Source organism: Rhynchophorus ferrugineus, unplaced genomic scaffold (genome assembly GCF_030347505.1).
Source record: "Rhynchophorus ferrugineus isolate W39M unplaced genomic scaffold, kcgeb_rfMv2 rfM10, whole genome shotgun sequence".
NCBI lineage: Eukaryota > Metazoa > Arthropoda > Insecta > Coleoptera > Curculionidae > Rhynchophorus > Rhynchophorus ferrugineus.
In genome coordinates this window covers 4,440,481-4,466,079 of record NW_027472589.1, presented here as the reverse complement: position 1 = coordinate 4,466,079, position 25,599 = coordinate 4,440,481, and the positions used below count along the sequence as shown (strand labels likewise).

General features: G+C 34.5%; 1 protein-coding gene across 7 annotated transcripts in view; it reads left to right on the top strand.

Annotated features, from left to right (window-relative positions):
• zfh2 (Zn finger homeodomain 2) overlaps nucleotides 1–25,599 on the top strand; it is a 370,513-nt gene that overhangs the window by 327,782 nt on the left and 17,132 nt on the right. The window contains exon 5 of one of the 7 annotated variants that reach the window (XM_076415464.1): nucleotides 21,984–22,036. The exons of the other annotated variants lie outside the window; for them this stretch is intronic. Coding sequence (XP_076271579.1) covers nucleotides 21,984–22,036 — 53 coding nt within the window. The remainder of the gene's footprint in view (nucleotides 1–21,983; nucleotides 22,037–25,599) is intronic. 7 annotated transcript variants of the gene reach the window in all.

Below are 25,599 nucleotides of genomic sequence, written 5' to 3'. Positions count from 1 at the left end.
ATAACATGTCCAATGTCTATAATTGGAACTATATTTCCCCGAGACATGCGTCCTGTACCCAAAAATTTCAGCAAAAAATTTTTAAAAATGGTAACAGTTTAGACGAAGTTTCGGCATCTATTCTAAATCTGCCAAAATGAATTCAAACAGTCCTGGTATGCTTGTTTATCAAACCGTCCTTTGAAGAACCTTTTAATATTATTTTCTAAGAAATAAAGTACCTTTTATAAGTTAATCCAATTTATCAAATACATGAAAACATATAAAAATGTAGTATCAAAGTAAGAATAACAATGTATTCCTAAATCTACCATAACAAGCTTTAAAAAGTTGGAATATCGATATCTACTAGTATACAAAAAAATTATAAAGAGTATCTAAAAATAAAATATATAGTAGTCATAATAATTATATACTTCTACTTTTTACCTTTTCAGAAGATCAGACAAACTAAAAGATTGTTTATGAAATATCAGGTGTGTCGGTAATTACTTTCCGTATATACAACGTGTGGCAAAGAAGGGAAGTGAGCTTAGTTTTCATAAAAAGTGTATTTGGTCTTTACATTTTTTTTCGTTTTGATAGAAAAAATATATCGTCTAAATGGTGACCACGATTCGCTATGTAATTTTCGGCTCTTTTTAAGGCATTTTTCATGAGATCCTGCAACATCTGAAGCTGAATTTCTTCAATTTCGTGACAAATATTATCTCTAAGATGTTGAATCGTTTGAGACTTATTCACTTACACTTTTGATTCAAAAAAAACCGATAGGAAACAGTATGGTGCTGTTAAATCCGGAGATCTGGCTAAATCGCCACTTGGCAAATTAGTCTTCGTGGAGAAAACGTCATTCAATAATTGAATTACTGAACGAGCTGTGTGTGCTGTGGCCCCATCTTGCTGAAACCACATGTCCTCCGGTCTTTGCTCTTCCATTTCAGGCACAAGAAAATTTCAAATCATGTCTTGATGCTTTTCAGCAGTAACAGTGACTATAACACCTTGGTCATATTCAAAAAATACGGACCAATGATGTTTCCAGCATGAATACGACACCATACAGTTGTTTTTAATGGATGCAACGATGTTTCATGAATTAATTGAGGATTCTGTGTTCCCCAAAACCGACTGTTCTGTTTATTGACGTGGCCACTTAGAAGAAAATAGGCTTCATCGCTCAGTTCAGACGATAAATCTTCAATTTCACCAGACAGATCAGGATCTCTCGGTAGCAATTTTTGGACTAATTGAATTTTGTACGGGAACATTTTCAAATCCGTTTTCAGAATTCGCCTTAAACTGCGTACAGAAATGTGTAACTGGGAACCACGTCATGATGTTTTCTATTTAAGGCATATCACATGTGTAGACTAGGTAAAGAATTGAAATAATAAGTAACAACGAAAAGTGAAATGAAATCTAACGTGTTAATTACCAAAATATATGAGTTAAAGGTTTTTAATAAGGTATTTCGACACCCCCGTCATCTATATCCGAATAGATTAGCGGAAAACTTTATCCAAACTCAGCGTAACTCAGACCCCGTAAAAATCCCGTCGATTAACCATCGAACCCGGAGGATTTATTACGTTGAATCGAAACCACGTTTCGAATAATGACGTGAGAGACCGTTCGCCAGACAATAAACGATAAAAAATAAATTATAACCGATCGCTTAAAAGACCAGTTACGTCTCCTTTAATACGAAATAATCATGCGAACATTTAAATATATATCTCGACGTGTACGAGATGGTACCGGCCAACCCCCCGTCCCTCCACTCCCTTCGTCCCCCTTAGGTGGGGAGGGGGGGTTGGTTTGAGATTGAGGGGGTGGACTCGGCGAAGATAAGAGAGTTTTTATCGGTCTAGTCAGGCATCTTTCCTTCGATCTATTTATCGTGGTTCGCGTGTCACGGGGACATAAACCTGGGTAGTAAATGGTTCTCGAAGAATAATCGACGAGAATATTGCTATTCGACCTTCTAGGTGTTACTAAGAGTCACACACAGACACAACGAATATTTGTTAGGATAGAGAGTGGCTCGATTGACGTTCCTGTTGTACTTATTTTTGACCAAAATGCGATTATTTGCTCATAGAAGACTTAATTAACTTATTTTCTATATTTTCTATACTGGTTACCATACAAAACTTGCTGTAAAAAGTCTGCAAATGAATACTTATCGAATGGAATTAAATCGTGACTGTATGGGTGATACTACAGGATATTCACAAGCTTCAGAAAATTCTCTCAATTTAATATCTACTAGTGATTGAAATTCGACCACAATCTATGGAGTTAATCATGTCTCTCTTATAACAGACTAAAAAGAATTACTTAAAAATGATATGTCAACATTACTAGAATTTGTTGTAACAGTATTTTCAATATAAAATCAGAAATATATTCGATATAACATTAATGACTATAACAAATATTTGTATATTAAAATACATGAAACCTATCTCAAGAACTAACACTCAGTAACCTTTTTTATACGTCTTTGATTTACATCTAATTTACATTAAGTTGCAATAATCAACAAAGTATTAATAAGTTTAAATTGCTACATCACTGAACATTATAACAAAAGTATCATGAGTAAGATTATTTTCACAACAGCAACAACATCAGAATATGATGCTCTGAAGTATATATGATTTTTATTTACATTTATGTTATAATCATAAACATGGACTATTAAATGAAGTACTTTATTTTTTATAATATAGAAACTATGTTAAAGTAATATATTTATTATTATTAACTGAAATATTGATTTCTCAAAACTTTATGATGTAAATAATTAAAATAATTGATAAGCCGGCTTGGTGGCGCAGTGGTAAAGGCGATGGGACGGTCCTCCTACTGTTGCGGTCGTAAATTTATGTTTGTGATTATGTTTAAAATTTGTAAATATTCTAGGCAAGAGTGTGAAGTCCGACAAGGAAAATGATCCCAGTCACGCCGGTAACCAGGCTGGATAAGATCGGATGTCTTCTGGGATGATTTCTAAAGTTGGTCACTCGCCAGTCGGTGGGCTTAATGCCGAGGACCGTGGTAAAGAGCCCACGTTAAACCTTAGGCCCAGTCCAGATAGACACATAGTTGGTAAAAGGAGACTTTAAAATATATATTTAAAAAATAATTGATAAAAGGTTCAAGAATAAATTGTCATTTAGTTATATATTTTATTGCATTAATCGTTATACATCTTAAGATTCGAAATATTTACCAAATTACTACAAATAATACATAATATCCTGTATTTGTCCCATGTGTGCCATCTAGACCAGTAATGCAGCTAGTTTCACTTTATCTAAAAATATTCATTATTTCATTCATGTAATAATATAAATTATATAAATAATACATAAAATAATATAAATAATAATATAAATTATATATTTGATTTGTTGATTTGTTTTTAATTATTAATCTGACTATAATATTATTGTGATAATCGTGCAAACGTTATTTAACTTTTAAAATACTTTAGTAATCCCCAAATATTTATTGGGTTTAATTCTGTTTATAATTCTAATGCTATTTTAAGCATAATAAACATAAGGATGATAGTTTTTTCAAGAGGTGAGTGAATTCTGAGGGTTTCTTGTAATTTGGAATAATTGTATACATTATTATGGCATAAAACTTTTTATCTGGATCTCTGTTGATATAGCCATCGTTTTTCTTTAAATGTTTAACTCAAAGGTGCTAAAAAGATTGATAGTAAACATCTAGTGAAATTAGAGATTCCAGTTCATCATTTTAGAGCTTTTTCAGTTATTAGAGTTTCCTACAGCACTAGATGACTTTCAGCACCAATTTTCTTTAAGTATACCAAGCCTTATCTCCATATAATTAAAAATTTTACAGCAGCATCTGAACAAGACCTTCTCGCAAACTCCCCCGAGATGGCGAAACCGCCAGATTAAAATTTTAATATGGCCCAGAGCATCCCATCCTCCGTCGTGTCTCCGACACCCTCCCCTCGGTCGGCCCGGCCGGCTCTCGCCGTCTTCCAGGATGTGTTCGTCGGTTATGAGACCTTGGGGATGAGCAGTAATTACAAAGTTTGAATTGGCCGCCTCACCAGATGTCGCGGTTGCTTTATTAAACTCAACTTCGGAGGTTCTTACGCCGAAATAATGAGAGAAAGTTTGCAATAAGTGGGATGAGCCGGGATATTAGGGGAAGATATATATATTTTCGGTTTGTCTATAAGTAGGAGACGAATTCGATATTTTCGAAACTAGAGGGAATGAACATAATAATATAAACACCTGACGTATACACAATATATATTTATTAATAAGGCGTTGAGTCGCCTTTGCTTTTAAAACAGCTGCAATTCCAACGTTTTCCAACGGAATGTTCCTACGGATGAAACATCCGCCAATTGGTTCGATTATGTTAAGATCTGCCGATTGTGATGGCCAGGGAGGATGTTTGATGATATTCTGAACCATTTTGGATATGTGTATAGGCGACTTATCATCTTGTAACATGACAATCTTTGTCATTTTTGTCAGCAATATGCTAGTTATAGTAAGAAGCTAATGGGAATGTCTTGTTTGTTTTAAACAGCTGATATTCCAACATTTTCCAACGCAATGTTCCAACGAATAAAACAGCCGCTAATTAGTTCAATGTTATTGATATCTAGAAATTGTGCTGACGAGGAAAGATATTTGATTACAATCTGATCCTCGTCATACCAAGACTGATCATTTTCAACTATGTGCATAGGCGTATTATTATCTTGAAAAATGTCGACATTTACTTTTAAAACAGCTGATATCTCATTGTTGTCCAACGAAATGTTCCAACGGATGAAACATTGGTTTAATTTTGTAGAGGTCTGGCAATTGTGATGGTCAGGGAAGATGTTGGATGATATTCTGAACCTTTTTGGATATGTGTATAGGCGACTTATCATCTTGTAACATGACAGTCTTTGTCAGCAATATGCTAGTTATAGTAAGAAGCTAATGGGAATGTCTTGTTTGTTTTAAACAGCTGAAATTATAACATTTTCCAACGCAATGTTCCAACGAATAAAACATCCGCTAATTAGTTCAATATTATTGAGGTCTAGAGATTGCGCTGACGAGGGAAGATTCTTGATTACAATCTGATGCTTCTCATACCAAGACTGAACATTTTCAACTATGTGCATAGGTATTATTATCTTGAAAAATGTCGACATTTACTTTTAAAACAGCTGATATCTCATTGTTTTCCAACGAAATGTTCCAACGGATGAAAAATTGGTTTAATTATGTAGAGGTCTGGCGATTGTGATGGCCAGGGAAGATGTTTGAGGATATTCTGAACCTTTTTGGATATGTGTATAGGCATTTTATCATCTTGTAACATGACAGTGTTTGTCAGCAATATGCTAGTTATAGTAAGAAGCTAATGGGAATGTCTTGTTTGTTTTAAACAGCTGAAATTCCAACATTTTCCAACACAATGTTCCAACGAATAAAACAGCCGCTAATTAGTTCAATGTTATTGATGTCTAGAGATTGTGCTGACGAGGGAAGATATTTGATTACAATCTGATCCTCGTCATACCAAGACTGAACATTTTCAACTATGTGCATAGGCGTATTATTATCTTGAAAAATATCGACATTTACTTTTAAAACAGCCGATATCTCATTGTTTTCCAACGAAATGTTCCAACGGATGAAAAATTGGTTTAATTATGTAGAGGTCCGGCGATTGTGATAGCCATTGAAGATGTTTGAGGATATTCTGAACCTTTTTGGATATGTGTATAGGCATCTTATCATCTTGTAACATGACAATGTTTGTCAGCAATATGCTGGTAATACTAAGAAGCTCATAAATGGGAATGTCGAGATATTCATTCCCAGTAATCCGACCATTCATCTAAATCTAGAGGAGCAGCTGAATATCATGATATTGTATTAACACTTAACATGTAAACTGAGCCAGCATGTAATAAGATGTGGCGTTCCGATTATGTTGACTATCCCCTGTAACTGCCGTCATATCGAAATTAAAATATGTGGTCGTTTATTTTCTCAAAACGAGATAAAGAGGACACGGTGACGAGAAATAATACGGATCAGGTAAAAATAACCTTTTTAAGTCCTTTGTAAACACGCATAAGTACCTAAATAATTATTTGTGAATGCCTGAACATTCGACGTACAAGAAATAATTCAACGGACAAGGTATAAAAGATGTTTTTAACAGTTTTTGTCATGAAATAAACTATAGAATTCGGTAAAATATCAACCCGTCCTGTTGGATTCTTTAGTTCTTTTTAAATATTATTTAGTATAACATGAAGACATCTGAAGTATTAGTTTAAATATACGTAATTGATTTATTCCTTGGTTTCTATTCATAACCCCATATATTGAACAATTTTTAAAGCAGAACAGACTTCGTTAGGTTGATATTAAGTTTCTTTAAACTTTATAAATGAAGTGGATGTCAAAATACCGATGGAAAGTATTTCTCCAATAACTATCAATCGTCAAAACAGAAGAAAAAAGTGGTTTTGTGACACGAAGTCAAAACCCCAATTGCCTAAGTTATTGTACATTCGTTAATTCGAGATGATTTCAAAGGTTGACACTTTTTATCGGAAGAACTTATCTGAAACAAGCCTAGCTACAGTCTTTAAGAAACAAACACACATCATAAGCAGTAGTTAATGATGTTTCATAACTTAGTACACCAAGTCTTAAGCCAATCGGTACCTTGACTTAACAAAATTGTTGTTTTTACTATTTTCTTCACAAATATCTCATGTTCTTTCACCATTTAAACCTTCCCCGGGTTTCTAAAAATATTTTAAAACAAAAACTAGCCAAATCGCTCTAGAAGTTCTCGAGTTTGAGCGAGACTAGCGAACAGAAGTTCACTCGTGGTATAAATATAGATGATACGGACAATAGCGTAGATATATATTTATTTTATGCTCATTAATCGATATTCCCCGCTCATCTCCCGCCCCCCGGCACGCTTACCCGTTCTCGGTCTCGATTCCTTAAACCTCCAGACAGTCCAGCAGAGCCCCATAAATAAATCGGGCATCGTAAAAAACACCACTACTAATTAAAAGCCCAACATTAATATCACCATGTGACCACCCCGCGGGTACGACCATAAAAATGTTTCGGAACACATTAAAATGCCGAGGGTCCCCAGGTCTCTCGGATTATCATAAATATGTGATTATGAAATTTTGTCAGTTCGTGTAAATACACCCATAGAAGCGGTGATATTTTTATTTTATATGCCGTCCGTGGTAGGCATCTGGTTCGGACAGGTTACACGCTCTGTATGAAACAATAATTCGTCTGACGCTCGATATCGTCCGGATTTATGATCGGGTGATTAGATTTTATTATTTTGTTTTGCCGCTAGCTTTTATTACTTTTCAATATTTCCGTTTTTTTCGCTAAAGAAAACACGTTACTTACAAAATATTGACGTATCATTTGATTCTTTAACTATATTGGACTCTATTCTTTTTCCAGTCGGTAATGTTCTTGACAGTGATAATTTATTCGTATCCACCTTGATGTCTTTGTTTTTTCTTAACTCCTTGATCGATCTGATACTATTGAAGCCTCTAACATACTTCACGATATGGCTCGCATTGCAGAACCAAGTGACTTAATAATGAACGAAGAAATGGCCAAATATTGACAACTCACGGATTACCTGCTTTTGTAAACTTTCCAGGAATCCAGTTAGTTACATAATTAAAAATCCATAAAACATATTTCAATGGCATCAAGCCCCAGCAACACCCTGTTCAGTAGATGTTTCTAAAAATCGTTTTAGATAAATAACATGAAATATCTTGAAGAAAAGGTCCGAGACAATGATGATTATAAATACAATTGAGTAATGCTATAAAAATTACCAATGTAAATCATTATTTAATTATGCAGTAAAGGCAGTACTCAGAGTAAAGAAAAGTTAGTAACATGGAATGGGTATGATCAAAAAACTCAAATAACGAAAAACAGTCAATAATAACTTATTCATCGACTGTTTTTGCTAGATTTGTGGCCAGTCAGATTTTTCTGAAAAAGGAAATATTTATTTATATGTGTTTGTATTTCATAATGAATTGACTATTGAAATGATCAAGATCAAGGAAATCAAAGTGAATCATACGCAAGAGCAAAATTGTTTTATACAATTAGTCTTGTGAGCTATTTAGGTTCTATATTAATCTATATCTTCTTATCTATTCGTTCTATATCTCATTCTATATTAAAGTGTTATATCAGGTCTTATTTCTCTTGAAAATTATGAAGAATAAATTAAAACTGCATAATAAGAAGAGCTCAGAAAATATTTCAAATAGGTTCGTTTGTTATTCTACGGGATCCAGTTAAAGCAAGTATAATATTAATGAGCAATCGAGCTCATCGAGCAATTATCTTGTTAATCCTATTCAGTATGATTTGGATACTATTATAATCTAACATCTGTAAGCTTGATTGATCTCAGACTTCTGTAGTGAAATGGACCTTCTGGGTGGAAGAAGCAGCGAAGTGCTTTAAAATAAACACGGATCAAGATCAAGAAAACAGTCTCATAATAGGAAACTAATTAAAAAAACTAACGCCTAAACATTGGCGAGCTGTGGCTAGATTTGGCGAAGAATTCTCGAAATCCAAACGAAGCAACGGTGGCCTATTGGTCCAGAAGTAGACTCTTCCCAAGTCGCCAAGTCAATTGATGGTGATGTGAATTTTGAGCATTTGTCGCCTGTGTCCTACTCTGGAGTAAATATCAACATCTATGGTGAAAACAACGAGCATCGAAAACAGTAATTCGACATGGATCCTTTAAAATTAACTCACACCCCATATATTCCGAATTTTACGGTAATTTTTATCTAAACGCGTTAAACGTCTTCGCTGTTATTCTTAATTGTTCTTAATTCTACCATCTGTGAGGAATTTCATGTTGATTGTGGATTTATTGAGTATTGGCATTATCCAGTGAATACTCCTATAAGGGCTCCGCATACCTACATATTCATTTCAAAACATTTTTGGATTAGGCATGGATATCGAAAAATCCTCCATATTACAATACTCTCCACCGTTTTTTGCACTTTTAGTTTATTTTTATTTTATCTTCTTTCAAGCAACAGCACAAATTCAATGGCTCTATCTAAAAGAGTGTGTGAAAGCCTGCTTGGCAGAAACAGTCGTTTCTGATTCGTCGAAGAGTACAGAAGAAATATTGATTACGAGAAACAACCGCTTTGCTGGTTGTATGTTTAGAATTTTTGTCTTATCTACTTTCACTGTTAATAAACTTCAATATGCTGGATCAGAAACAAAGGATGCTTTTTCGAAATTGAAACAAAAAAAAGCTAGGAATATTTTGAGAAGGTATTTGCTAACTTCATAAAAATTAATGTCACGTACAATTCACACATTTTCTAAGTTTAGACGAAATATATAATACATCGGATTATAAACTGTAGAAAGATGAAAATATAGATCATGCCGTTAGTTCATTCATATTGACCTCAGGCATTTATCAAGGGATCTTTTATTTCCTTTTATATTCGCTATAAATCCATCTGAAGCTCAACAGTTACGAACTAAATCATTTGAGCCACTGTTTAGGCGATTTCCAGTGCTTCATAACAGCACAAAAATAGATGGCGAGTGACGACGTCATCCAATACTGGATTTTCATCAAGATGGGCCTGGAACTTCATGAGAAAACATTGATGGTGAATGCTATTGGGGTTGTAACGAAAATTGTCCTTATATATTGAAAAATATCAATATCTAAACCGAAAACAGTGATGCTCTTCTTTCAAGCTTTAGAAAACAGTAATCCTTTAAAATTAATTCACGCTTCGTATATTCCGAATTTTTTGGTAATTTGCACATAAATACACATAAATTTCGTTACGTATTGTCTCACGAGGAGGATGTTAATTTAAGAGACACCAAGAGCAAAAATGACTAATTCACCGTCCGCGGCCGATCGACGACGTCACTTTTTCTGGTAGCTCACGACGCGGGCCATCCTACACGGACAGGAGTGGAATTCAAGATGATTTCCTCGCGCCGCACTGCTATTGTTCGACCCGGTCTCTGAATTTCACACGAGGTGCCTCTCTTGGAAATTATCATTGCTTCTTTAACAACGGTCGCAGAAAGTCGACGTTAGTTTCGTTACCGGGTCGTTTTTTTCTTGTAAATTATTTCCCGCCACAAAAAAAACCGTAATTGATTTTTTACCAATTATTTCGTTCGTTTTAACCTATCTGCTCATTGTTTTTTTGGCCTTCCAGCGAAAATTGCCTGAAAAAATCAAATACTAAGTTTATTTCCTTACATTTTACATTAACAGGTCTATTAAGAGTCCCCGGCCTACCATAGTAAAACACATTTTTTTGGCAAAATTAGTTTTTTTTTATTCAACATAATTCCCTTCAAGGGTGATACACTGATAATAGCGACCCTCTAACTTTTCGATAGCATTCTTGTAGTACGATTTGTCCTTTGCTTCAAAATAGGCCTCAGTTTCGTAGATCAACTCTTCGTTCGACGAAAATTTCTTCCCAGCGAGCATTCTTTTGAGATCTGAGAACAGGAAATAGTCGTTGGGGGCCAGATCTGGAGAATACGGTGGATGAGGAAGCAATTCGAGGCCCAATTCGTCAATTTTTGGCAAGGTGCATTGTCTTGGTGAAGCAGCACTTTCTTTTTCTTCAAATGCGGCTGTTTTTCGGCGATTTAGTTCTTCAAGCGGTCCAATAACGCTATGTAATAGTCGCTGTTGATGGTCCTTCCTTTTTCAAGGTAGTCAATGAGAATTACTCGATGCGCATCACAAAATACGAACGCCATAGCCTTACCAGCCGACTGTTGCCTTTTCCCACGCTTTGCAGTCCACTCGGATGACTGTCGATTGGACTTCGGAGTGAAATGGTGGAGCCATGTTTCATCCATTGTCACATATCGACGCAAAAATTCGGGTTTATTACGCTTGATCTTGAAGACACTTCTCGTCGTTGTTTTTGGTCAAAAGTGAGCTTACGCGGCACCCACTTTGCACAGAGCTTTCTTATACCCAAATATTTGCGAATGATATGATCTACACGTTCAGTTGATATCTTTAGAGTGTCTGCTATTCAATTCAATTTCAATTTACGGCCATTCAAAATCATTTTGTGGATGTTTTCAAGTCAATTTTTTGCTTCAACTGTATTTTTCCCTTCAAAAAACAATATTTTATCAACAAGCGAAATTCCTTTTTATCCATTTCTTCACAATAACAAAAGTTGCTTCGGTCAAAATGCTATAATTCACAAACTAATGGTCCGACAGCTACCAAATTTATACACGCATGTTTTGAGGGTTTGTGTTAACTAAAAAACATATGGATTTAATCCTAGTAACGCCATTTATATGTTAGGCGGAGCACTTTCCAATTGACCTGTTATATATGCTTAGTACAAGCTTAGTTATATTTCCATCACTTTTCGAAGTAGCCCTTTTGGAAATTGACGTTGCTTCTTTAACAACGATCGCAGAAATTCGACAATTTTGTTACCGGGTGATTTTTTTTCTTGTAAATTATTTCATACCATACAAAGCCCTGATTGATTTCTTTCCAATTATTGTTCATTTTAACCTGCCTGATTCTGCTCATTGTTTTTTTGACCTGCCAGCGACAATTTCATGAAAAAATAATATATTAATTTTCTTTTATTACATCTTATATTCGATATACTTAGTAAAATCTCGATTTATGTAAGAGTAGCATACTGATTTTCTGCATGTTGGCTAGCAGCTGTATTGCTTCCACGTTGCAGTTATTTTAGCAACCTATTTCATGCCTTAAGGGGAATTGTTGGATAACTTCGTATATCTATTTATCTTCGAGGTCATCATAACCTGTAATATGTTAATGTAACATATTAACTAAAAACGCGTTATATTACTTAGACCGAGGACTTATCAGCTGATATATTACTTGTATTTAATATAAAAAATCTCCTCCAATATATCGTCGTTTTGAAAGAAAAACTTTCTCTAATGGGACCGTCTTTTTCATCAATATTTCACCGGATTACCGAACTGCGTAACGTTTCCGAACTCCTGCACACCCCCGGCCCCCCTTTTGCCGAACGAACAACGCCAAAAACAAAACACGATCCATTTTTTCGGGTATCCATCCGCCGCCAGCTAATAGCCGCCATTCATCACCGGGCCTGGGTCCTATTGAAATTCAGGCCGCGCTCCTGGGGGGATGCGAGGGGGGACGTTATTTGTTTGGGATGGCGGGAAATGCCATCAATTTACGGGCGCGGGTCCACCCCGGCACGTAGCCGTTGTTAACAGCCGACCTTAGCCATTCTTCTCGCCCGACTCCGGATAGGAACAATTATCGTTCTTTCATTAGTTGAGAATTAAAATCGATTTATCTTCGAATCTGATACAGTTACAGGGGATGGACAACATGATATGAAGACCTGACATACACATAATATTTATTTATTAATAAACTGCAATAATTACCAACGGAATGTTCCAATGGATGAAAATGAAGACTAAAACTTCTTGAGTGCTAGCCTGGGAGAAGGTGTTCGATGATTCCGATGCTCCTCAAACCAGAACTGAACATATTTGGCTATGTATATGGAGGCAGGATCAATTTGGAATATGGCAGTGTTGGCAGCCATATACTAGTCATAATTGAGAATGTCGAAATGTTAATTCGCAGTAACCTGGCCAACAATGTAAATGAAAGGACCAGTTGAATACCAAGATATTGCTATACAAAGAATAACGGAGCCTTTCCCATGCTTGACCGTAGGAAGCAAACAGCCCAGATAGAAGCCGAAATAATGTTAGCGATTATTCATCGAACCTTACCAGATTACGGAACTTAATGTTTTCTTGGCAACTTACTTTTGACTGAGTAAAACCTTTAAATTTATACAACGTGGGGCAAAATCCCGCTACCATCGACGCAGTTTCCGCCAAGAGTGGCAGTAATGGATCGATTATTTTCAACAAAGTTTTGTCACTATTTCTGCTCGTTCTTGTGGCGTATATTTATCCATAATAAAATTTGGATGTCCACACAATACAAAGGTTAAAGCGAAACTGAGTTAAACGTTACATAACCAAGATGGCGCGCAATCAAAATTGCCCCACCCTATATGTATGGTTTGATATTATTTTGTGTGTTATTGTAACATCTGAAGACACAAAACATCATAAACTAAAGTGTTATTTCCCGAAAGAGAAAGAAATAAGGAGAAATGTATCTGAATTTTCCAATATTTGTGTATGACCGAGGTGTCGGTCGGGAACGATGGCACGGTACAGATAACGCGACCGCACGAAGACTCGAAAGCTGATTAACACAAAGAGAAAAGAAAACGGCGCACAGGTCCGGTCCATCTAGGCAGGAATAATTTAAAATTGAAACGCTTTGTCAAAAGACTCCTTTACGAACAATCAGCGGACAGATCTTATCTGGCAGCATCGGGCCGGACCAATGAGAAAATAAAAATAGAGATCCTTCATTAATTATTAATGTAACGGAATAACAAAGATCTCGATCCGTTCACAGATGCTGATATCCGATTAACATATTTGATTAGGACCAGTGGGACAGTGCGGCTTTTGTTTGGGGAATAGCTATGTAAATTTCGGGCTACGGACTTGGCGACCTCTATGGGCCGACGCGGTGCAGCTGAGTTCTGCGAAAAGGCGGTGGTGGGTACGATTGATTTCGACATTTCGCGTTAATAGTTCTTCGGGCGTCCTTAGAAAAGGAATATCTGAAACTCTATTTTGATATTTTAAGTATAATATGCTGCATATTTTGAAATTCCTTGATATATTGTTCGATGACCGGCGATATCTATCGGTAAAAACTCCAAATATCAAATTCGTCAGGGTTAATTTCGATCGTTTTAGTTAGCGTTGGGAACTATTGACTGAAAACACTCGAAACAGTCGATAGTCAAAAAACTACCGTCTGGAAATAGTAATTACTATTTTCAGTCAAATGCACGGTTCGACTGTTTGTTCAATTCGTGATGTCAGACGAAGATGTACGAACCTTTTCCTGTATAAATTGTGAGAGAGGAAAGGACGGAGATAATAGCTTAGAGCTGTTAATTTTATATGTACTTATATTTTCCAACTGTAGTGTAAGCGACTTAGACGTACATATTCCTTCACGTACTAACTTTAAAAAAGAAAAGGAAAAAAATACTGAATGCTAGTAACATGCAATTATAATTTCATTTTAAACGAAGTAGAATTACTTTTATATCTGAATGTTCTGTGGATCTGTAAAAAGGAATGGAATTTTTCTATGGAAAGGAATACCCCACAAATTGCTATTTTTAAATAATATACTATAATAAATATAGACAATACAATAGAACTTAAACAAAAACTAAAGATGTACAATAACCATACATACTAAATCAAAATTAAAATTCTCTTTTACCAACTATGGGTTTATCTGGACTGGGCCTAAAGTTTAACGTGGGCTCCGAACCACGGACCTCAGCATTAAGCCCACCGACTGGCGAGTGATCAACTTTAAAAATCATCCCAGAAGACATCCGGTCTTACCCAGCCTGGTTACTGGCGTGACTGGAATCATTTTCCTTGTCGGATTTTACACTCTTGCCTAGAACATTCACAAATTTTAAACAATCACAAACATAAATGTACGACCATGCCCGAGCAGGATTCGAACCCGCGGCTATCGCAACAGTAGGAGGACCGTCCCATTGCCTTTACCACTGTGTCACCAATCCGGCATATTAACAATATTGAAAAATGTCGTTCCATAATGCTGCTATATTAATATACAATATATTGTGATTTACAAGCAAGCTACCCAAAAAATCATAAAACTATATATATATATATTACATATAAATCTATGTAAGCATAAATTGGGTAGATTTTTGTCAAGGTCGCGGCTAGGACAACAGAGCCTGAACGTTAAAAATCAGTCAGTGAATAAAAGAAGTAGAACCAAAAATAGTAACTAAAAGTAAAACTGAAACAGTCGATAGTAAATAGTAACAAAATCAGTCGGACCTAAAATAGCCACTGAAAACAGTCAACTAGTAAAAAGTAGTCAATTACTAACTAAACAGTTGATAGTCAATTTCAGTCGAAAGTTCTCAACACTAGCTAATAATTTTCTTCATAAAGTAACAGTTTATTCTTTTGGTATTGTTGAATTACTCAGTGTAAATACACGCCAGTATTGTTTCAAATAGTATATATAACTATTGTTCGAAAAATACCTATTAACATACGCTCGGGCATACATTGCAATAGTTTGGATTTCTTGGTGGAATTGAGGTCTTCATTTCTTTCTTGTTCCATGTTCACTTGTACTGCCTTTTATGTAATTTTCTTATTGTTATTAAAGTGTGTCTTGTATGATAAAGTTCCTAAGTGCTTTTTTAATTGACATTGCAGCAAAATTGTTTTAATATTCAACAAAAATCTAAAAATCAGTAATTCTTATTACCAGAGATAATTGATTGCTAACTTAAATTGTATATATTACTGATATTTTTTAATTTCTTGTTGCTAAACTATTAATTATTAATAATTTAAAAAAACTTTAACAATAAGTTCTAATATAGTTTATTTATAGCCAATATTTTCTAGCATTCGAAAGAATTATTGGGTCACTCAAGAGTTATCCACTCAAAATAATATCCTAGAGAGTCTAATGAAGTTAAATCAAGTAAATAGACTGTTGACGAATGATATAAGTTGAGATTTTTTGATGAAAAGGCCTTGACGAGTTATAGTTTATTTTTAAATGTACTAATATGTTATTACTATTAGTTCGCGACTAATTACACGTTTTCTCTCTAAATAATCCAGGAAGACCCATTGGTCCTTACTTAGTCTCTAATAAAATAAAGGTTAGTAGCACTTTTGAGTATTTTTTTTACCATTTAGAGCACTTCATTACATAACTACACAAGATCTCCGGTTTGGTTTACATGAATCTGCGTCCTAGTTCAGTGTGGTCCATGATTTCCACATGTCTTGTTGCGAATCTCGTTTTGTAGTCTCCTTTATAGTATCGGTGTAAGTAACTATTCCTGTAGTATCTAGGTACATCCGCAATACTTCTCAGTACTCTATTCTGAAATACTTGTATTATTTTCAAATTACTTCTCGAAGAACTGAATTCCAAGATCCATATAGGTTTTAATATGTGCTGGTATAAGAGAAACTTATCATGTACCGATAATTTAAACGTTCTTCCAAATAACTAATATATTTTTTAAACTTTAATTCCAGTTCTTTTCTTTCCTTTTTGATGTGCCCCAAGAGTTGGTGATAAAAAACTAAAGGCTGTCGCTTTCTGGGGGCAAATATCTTTACTCCAACGCCCCCAAAATTCTTAATAAACAAACACTGTGTGGTCCTAATAAGTAACCGAACATAATTGTTATTTATTTCAATTACAATAGACGAAGAAGTGGAAGGAAGCTTCGAGAATTCGAAAACTATCCGGAATAATGAATAGATTCAATGAAATCCCAACGATCCGATCATAATTCGGCTGGTAAATCATATTACGTCGCGTAACAATCGCCCAGGATGTCTAACAATTCGAAAAATAACGATACAAAGGCGCCCCGAGCGATCCGACACCCGAGGTATCCTCGAGCCCGACGAATAATCTATCAGTATCGAGATATTCCGCTTGATTTGTATCGAATAAAGATACAGATAAGACTCTTAAGTCTACAGGAGACACCAGAATTTATTATTAAACCGTTTTTGATTAATAATCGCTTCTCCGAGCGGACCACGCGGGCACGGGGTCCCTCTCTCTCTCTCACACACACACTGACACGATCATTATCGTAATCAAGTCGATGAACATGAAGAAAAAAAAACGAGACGCATAATGCCCGGGATAGAGACGAATTTTATTATTAGAAGGGATTGGCTTCTCAGAACTCCTCATCGGATCCGTACCAGTGAAATGAATCGACAAAACGTTAGGTAACCCGCTAATATTTATTGATAAATCGTTATACGATACCATGAAAAAATATAGACTCACTAAGTTTATACTAACACATAGACTGAAAGGACCCAGGCCTCACATATAGATGGCGCTAGTCTTTTATCTCTTATCCAGTTAGTACTAACCTTCAAAAGAAAGCTGTTAAAATTTCGTGATATTCTACTTATTGGTTTGTTGGTTATTGTTCTAAGAGTGATACGACTTTTGTAATTTGCAAAACAATGGATCAACAATAATTTCGTGTTTTAATTTCACACTGCCTCTTGATGGGGAAAAAATGCAATTCAAGCGAAGCATTGGTTTGAAAATGACTGAAAGGCTGGCTGACTTCAAACGTGGTCGTAGAGACACCGATGATGCAGAACGCAGTTGACGTCCAAATGAGATGGTAACACCAGAAAATATTTAAAAAATCAACAAAATCGTTGTGAATGATCGCAAAGTGAAGTTGCATGAATCAGCTAATATCGTAAAGGTATCAAAAGAACGTGTTAATTTTATTTTGCATCAGAATTTGAATATGAGAAAGCTCTGTTCAATGTGGGTGCCGCGTTTGCTCACTGTTGACCAAAAATGACTGCAAAACGGCGATGCAAAGCGACACTAAGGGCAAAAACTGAACAACCCGTCTTACTCGTTCTGAACGGTGTTTAGGTACTCAAAAAAAAAGCAGATGGCCGGATAGTCTGAGCCGTATTACACAACAAATCTTCCTCATTATCATTATTCGTCAGCTTATATTGGTTTCATAAAGTACAGGCAATGCTGAGATTCACCATTTCCTATAAGTTAACTACATCCAAAGACGCACTGACAAGGATATCCGCATTCGATCGTATTTGTTCCCTAGTTACATTTAAGGGAACATCCTCATCTTCATCATTGGTACGAAAGAGATTGTTTAAACAGAATATTCATCTCCTGATTCAAAATATTCCAAACCATATGCATATTTAAAGCAGCTTGTAGTGTCACCTGTGTCAAAGTCTGTGATAGGTTTTTAGGATTTCTTGATAGGAGAGACGAGAGTTGAACAATTTCAGTAGTAGTATACTATAGACTAATGAAGTTACCTTCGATGGCAGATACATTACAAAACTTGACCCATTCTGGCTCGTCAGTTGCTGTTCTGAAGGATAATTGGATGAATTATCTGACGGTAACAACATTTTTGTTCTCCCAACAAGAGTGTGTTTGTCTGATAGTACATTCAAAATGTTAGTATTCATGAAAGGAAATTCTTCTTCTATTCTTTTTCTGATTGATAGACTGGACTGGATTAGTTCTATGCTATTTACCTGACCTGACTGTGTTTTATAATTTTAAATTTTAAATAAAAATAGTTACGACTTAAAAAGTATCTTGTATTTAATAGTTTAACTACCCGGGAGGTAGTATTTTGTGACTTGTATTTTAGCTTTAATAAGTCTGTATTTTATCGAGTTCTGATTACAACAATGTACCTAATATTTTCGATTGATTATATTTCAAGGATATCACGATTACCTGGTAACCGAAAAATTCCTTACCGACAACAAAAAGTCCATTCGCTCGAAAAATATGCCCCACATCAACAGAACAGCACTGTCACATTTTGTTTTCGTTGCCGAGACAGTGGGTCAGCCGAGAAAGGCATCCATTAAACACCATATATCATATTTTTCGTGTTAATTCATAGAAAAGCATCGGACGTAGAAATGTAAATTCATTCACTATTTTTCGGGTACCACTGAATGATCCGAGGTCTTACCTGAGTTGATTGATGGGTTGGGACGGCAACAACTACTTCCATAATTTATTTTTAAATCGAAGTATCGCCCAGATGGGTCGTGTGTGTGTTCTTTTCTTTTCTCTTCGTTACGGCTCCGTCTCTCTCTACGGTATGCATGAGTATCGTCGTTTATTGTCTCGATAATATATCACATTAATCGTTTATATTAATTAACTGTCTTAATGTTTCTTTTTGTCGTTATTAATCACCGAATATATTATGTTCAGGGGCTTAGCTCTGTTTGAAATAATGGAGAAATTTTAATATATTTAACACAAATCCATTTTATTACTAAAGTATAATAAAGGAAATAAAATTTTAATGGATCCACATTTGTTTGATATAGTAACAGTGTCTCTTTAATTTATCACCGTAATCTTTGGCATCAATTCTCCGTTTCTTCATTGTTATTAATGAGGAAATTTATTATAATATAAATATGGAATGCAATTGGGGTTCACCTACTCAATTCCTGATAATCTCTGTAATTTTCATTAATCTACGATTATTTGAACAGAAATTATGGCAAAAAAACTTGAAAATTGCAAAATATCGCACCACTATATCCAATTCCAACAGGTGTCCAATTTTTTTTCTCTGGGATATATTTTTTTCATTGTATAACTTGAAAACTAAAGGTTCTTGAAATGTTGCTATACCAGTAAGCTAACCAGCCATTCGAGTAAGTGTAAAATTCTATATAATCCCTGTAATTTTTATTAACCTGTGATAATTATAACAGATATGAAAGTAAAAACTTGAAAATGGTAAAAATCAATTTTTTTCATATATATATATATATATATATATATATATATATATATATATATATATATATATATATATATATATATATATATATATATATATATATATATATATATATATATATATATTTTATTATATATTCATATATATATGTAAGAATTTTTCGTTGAATCGAATGGTGATATAGCAATTTTTATATTTAATTATAATTTATACTATATATTCTAATTATATTTATTTATATATATATATATATATACATATATAGAAATACACTCATTTTTTTATATACTTTTCTTTCAATATAAACATTTCTAGCAGTATAAATTATAATTAGATATAAAAATTGCTATATCACCATTCGATTGAAGGAAAAATTCTTTATAATCCCTGTAATTTTTATTAACCTGTCATTATTTAATAGCATTATTTAATGTCATTTGAAATGCCAGCAAAAATCTAGAAAAGGGCAAAATATCGCAAATTTTCTCAACTAAGTAAAATGCGAAATACTCTTTCCACAAATTGATTTATATATCTTTAAACATATTGATTTCCATATAGAACACTCCATATTTTAATAGTTTTTAATATGTTTTAATATGCTTACTCATTTGATGAATTTATGAATCACCAAGAGTCTTTTACAAAGCTATATTATTAATTAGTAACATTTCTTGATATAATTTTTGTCTGGTTAGGATCCTTTAAGCCAGATCGTGATTATCATGAAGTTTCTTTCGTTTTCTTATAACCAAATCTTGAATTATTTTATTTTGACCTTTTTGACTATCAACCTTGATGTACATAGAAGCTTTTATTATGTACGAATAATGTAATATTTCTGATTCACAAATCAATTTAAGAGTATCTTTCGGTCAATTTATACCCCCAGCAATATGAGTTTTTAAAGAAGTTTGAAAACAATGAACTGAACGACTTATTGGATGAAAATCTAGCTCAGAATTTAAAAGTGTTTTCCAAGTGCTTAGCAGTTGATGAATCAACGGTTTCCAGGTGTTCTCATAAAATGGAAAATATACAAAAGGAGGGAAGATAATTTCGAACTGTTTAAAAAATGAAAGAAAAACGGTTTTCTGTTGCGTATTAATTATTATACTTTGACTGGCGATGAAAAGTAAGATCTACTATGACAAACCAAAGCAAAATAGTCTTGGATTGTGTCAGTAGATCCACGGTTTCCAGTTGCTGAGGAAGTGCGAAAATTGACTAATGACTGTATCGTTGCTAGACCAACATCGTTCTTTTGACATGGTATCGCTATACTGCCAAAAAGATATTAAAATCTTGTAGAAAATAGTATAAACTATTTCGATTTATAACAGGTCAATTGAAATAGTAACGACGAGAGCAGCGTTTGAAGATGATGCGTAATAAACCCGAGTTTTGCGTCGATATGTGACAATGGATGAAACATGGCTCCATCATTTCACTCCGAAGTCCAATCGACAGTCATCCGAGTGGACTGCAAACCATGAACCTGCTCCAAAAATTTTAATTGAATACCTTGAAAAAGGAAAGACCATCAACAGCGACTATTACATAGTGTTATTGGACGATTTGAATAAAAAGAAGGTGCTGCTTCACCAAGACAATGCACCGTCTCACAAGTCAGTGAAATCGATGGAAAAATCAATGAATTGGGCTTCGAATTGCTTCCTCACCCATCGTATTCTCCAGATGTGGCCCCCAGCGACTATTTCCTGTTCTCAGATCTCAAAAGAATGTTCCCTGGGAAGAAATTTTCGTCGAATAAAGAGGTGGTCGCCGAAACTGAGGCCTATTTTGAAGCAAAGGACAAATCGTACTACAAAAATGGTGTCGAAAGGTTGGAGGGCCGCTATAGTCAGTATATCACCCTTGAAGGGAATTATATTGAATAAAAAAAAATTGTTTTACTATGGTAGGACCGGGAATTTTCAGTTGACCTGTTATATTGTATCAATTTTTCTGAATAAATTTATTTTTGTAACTAAAAATGATCAATGTACATGCAAGCATCTAATATTTACAATAATTTTATATGATAATTTACAGCACTATTAATGTTCTATTATTATATACAATCAAGATTTCGTTCTGGTGACTTATTGACGCTAGAAAATGTTAATACAGTTAATTTTTTTTTATATATACCACTAATAAAAAGTTTTATCTCAGCTTTCTTCAAATAAGTCACCAAACATCCATTTATTCCACCATAATAATAAGAATCAGTTCTAATTCCGATTAGAGCGTGCTTAAAAATAGTGAACCGTACAGAATACAACCACGGATCCCTCTATCAGTTATTGAACAATGTTGTTTTTTCAAATTTCAGCCTATGACTCAGCGCAATATGAATTTGGACCCATACTGACCTCAATGGGAAAGGTCAGTAACACAATTTTTAAGCACGTGCATTGATATTAATAACCTTAGTTCAGTTTATTATACGTATACGTTTATAAGTTCGCTCACATCTGCTTCTAGTTTCCATTTAGTCCAGTTCCAGTACTTTTGCTTTTATATGATTTCTCATGCTTTTCAATAATGTATTAGTTATTTGTTAGATTTATATATATATATATATATATATATATATATATATGTATAGTTGATATACAATAAGTAGAAATATATTTTAATTGTATATTAGTGATAACATTATTGTCAACAGCCCTTGTACCACACAACAACTACTGAACTTCAACACAGAACTTTTGGGCAGAAATATTTCATGAATTTTCACATGTCATATTATAATCAAGCATTGAAAAACTAATAGTTTAAGTCTGCAAAAGATTTTTTGTTCTTTGTACTCGTATCATCTTTTATAGGTCTGTTGGAAGCCATTGGTGTATATTTGATTTGATTCTTTGTTTTGCTACTAATCTAATAATAACATATAATTGAAACTCCCATTGGTCAACTAAATGCTGTTGTTATATTCTATTTAAAATAATGTTGAAATTTAATAGCCTAAATCTGTAAAGATATCAATTTTCTTGACTTTTGTTCTGTCTTTTCTAGAATGAAATCCCGTATCTTTTTTTAATATAATTTAATAACTATTTTATCTGAGTGATAACTGATCTTCATCGTCAGTTGACTTCCATCGAGGGTATTTATCTATATTTATATTTATCTAAATATATTATAGGTGATATACTAAAGGTTCAAAGTACTACTTGCTATCACGCAAGTTTGGTTTAAAAAAAAAGAAGAAGATTGAAAGTTTGAAAAGAAGAGATTGAAGATTCAAATATTCTGTATATAATGAGTGGGGCAAAAGTCCCTCTACCATTTCACGTTACCTTTAGCTCAGTTTCGCTTTAACCATTGTGTTGTGTAGACGTCCATATTTTACTGTGGATAAATACAAGCCACAAGAACGAGCAGAAATAGTGACAATATTTATTGAAATTTATTAATCTATTATTGCCACTCGGCAGAAGTTGCATCGAAAATATCCTAATCGTTTACATGCGAATTTTCGACAGTACGGTACGACAGCAAACAAGCCGCGTTCTGGAAGACAGCCGACGTCTCGTAACGCTGACAATGTGGTTCTGGTGCGCGATAGTGATGGAGTCTCCAGAAACATCAACTCGGAGACGTGGTTCCCACTTACATTTCTGCACGCAGTTTAAGGCGAATTTTGAAAACTGATTGGAAATATGCAAACAGTTAGTTACAAAATTCAGTTAGTGCAAAAATTGCTACCGAAGGTTTCTGATCAACGAGTTAAGTACAGTAATGCAATGCTAAGGTTGCCTGGTGAAATTGAAGATTTTTAACAAAAGGATTGATTAAAAACCACTGTACGATGTGGTATTCATGCTGGAAACATCATTAGTCCCTATTTTTTTGAAAATTACTCAGGTGTTGCAGTTACTGTTACCGCTGAATGGTACCAAGGCATGATTCGAAATTTTCGTGCGCCTGAAATGGAAGAGCAAGGACTAGAGAACGTGTGGTTTCAGCAAGATGGGGACACTAACACACAGAGCTCGTTCAACTATTTAATTATTGAATGATGTTTTACCATGAAGACGAATTTCGCGAAGTGGCGATTTAGCATGTCCTGCCAGATTTCTGGATTTAACAGCACCATGCTTTTTCTTTTGACAATATTCGTCACGAAATTGACGAAATTCAGCCTCAGGTCTTGCAGGATGTCATGAAAAATGTCTAAAGAGAGCCGAAAGTTTCATAGAGAATCGTCCAAATAAACTTTTTATGAAAACCAAGCTTACTTATCTCTTCTTTGAGCAAAGTTATAGGCAATAAAAACGGTAGCGAGACTTTTGCGTCACCTGTTACAAATTGATTTAATATATACTTTTATGCAGGCTATTATTTTGTTCTTACTTTGATTAACTTTGTTGGTCACTTTCTTCTTTTACAGATTCTGTAAATTTGACTAATAGAAATCAATTTTAAACTATTGTGGTAGCCGTGTAATGACAGGTAACAATGTTGCTAGTCCTATCAGTTGTCTTTTGATATCATATTTTCTAAATATTATTGAATACCCAACAGTGAAGAGAATAATGTATGTACACTGAACCCTTACATCTCAGCCACGTCTAGTCAAACAAATAGCTGTCCAATTAATAATGAAAGAAACCAAACCTGTCAATAAATAGAAAATGCTATCAGGATATTCTACTATATATACGATTCTCTACAAATACGATATTCTACAAATATACGATATTTTCTATTGGAAACAATAGCCAATAAATGACGGGGAATAGTTTACGGGAAAAAATACGAATCTGGCAACGTCGCAATATAATTTCTATGTAATTATCGAGAAAAATAGGGAAAAATAAATATCTGCAATTATTTCAACATTATTCAGTTCGATTTAGGTGTGTTTAAGATTTCTTTTCTGAATATGAAGTGTACAAATATGATTCCGATTTTTAAACTAATTTTATTGGTTCTAGCTAATTTTCTGCGTCCATCTGCTCATTGTTGCTGAAGGATGCGGATGCGATAGATTTCTTAACGAACGTTTCTTAATTGACGCGAAACGACGGACGTGCTGTTCGACGAAGTTTTACGAGGTTTACGGAAGAAAACGCAAATCTGGCAACGTCGCTTTGGTATTTCGATTTTATTATAGAGAAAAAAATGCACGAAGTTTGCAGAAAACATTCAGCACAATAAGTAACTTGAGTTACATTTGGGGAAAGAAATAATTTTTTTTAAGAAAGAAATTTCAATTATTCGAACATAATGTTAAAGCTTTTATAAAATTATTAGAATAAGTCCAGTATAGTTCTGAAGAGTACTCATGCAGTGTTATACATATCTTTAGAGAGTAGGTAACGACCAAGTTGAAGGTTATGTAAACAAAAAGACTCTATAACATTACGCCTTAACTATTACTAGTTTTCTTCCTTTTATTACGTTAACTGTTTCTGTCTTCGGTATTTGGACATCTACGAAACGTTCTTTAATGAACGAAATTGATAATATCCTCTTATTCCCGTGAGTAACGTTTAATGAGCTCGGAACTATTTAAAGCTGTAATGACGATAACGCCATTAACATTAAAACAACAACAATAATAACGAAATAATCGTTCGCCAAAGACACGAAATCGAGCGGGGAAACCGCACTCGGCCTGGAACAAAATACCGCCCCCATCTAATTACTTTAACTGGCGTATCCCTATTAAAACGTTAATTACAATTTGTTAAGCTCGGTTCACACTGCAATTAAAGAGCGCTCGCGTCACATCCTTTTCCTGCTTAGTGGACAGATTTTCTCTAATTGCTTTAAACGAATTAGCCACCGGGACGATTTCGGATGTGTCCGCGCGTCTGATTACGCGCGCCTATCTGCTCATTGCTCCTCAAGGATGCGGCGACCGGCGTAGATAACGTTTCTTAATTAACGCCAAGCGACAGGCGCGGTTTACAATTCTTTTTACGAGGTTT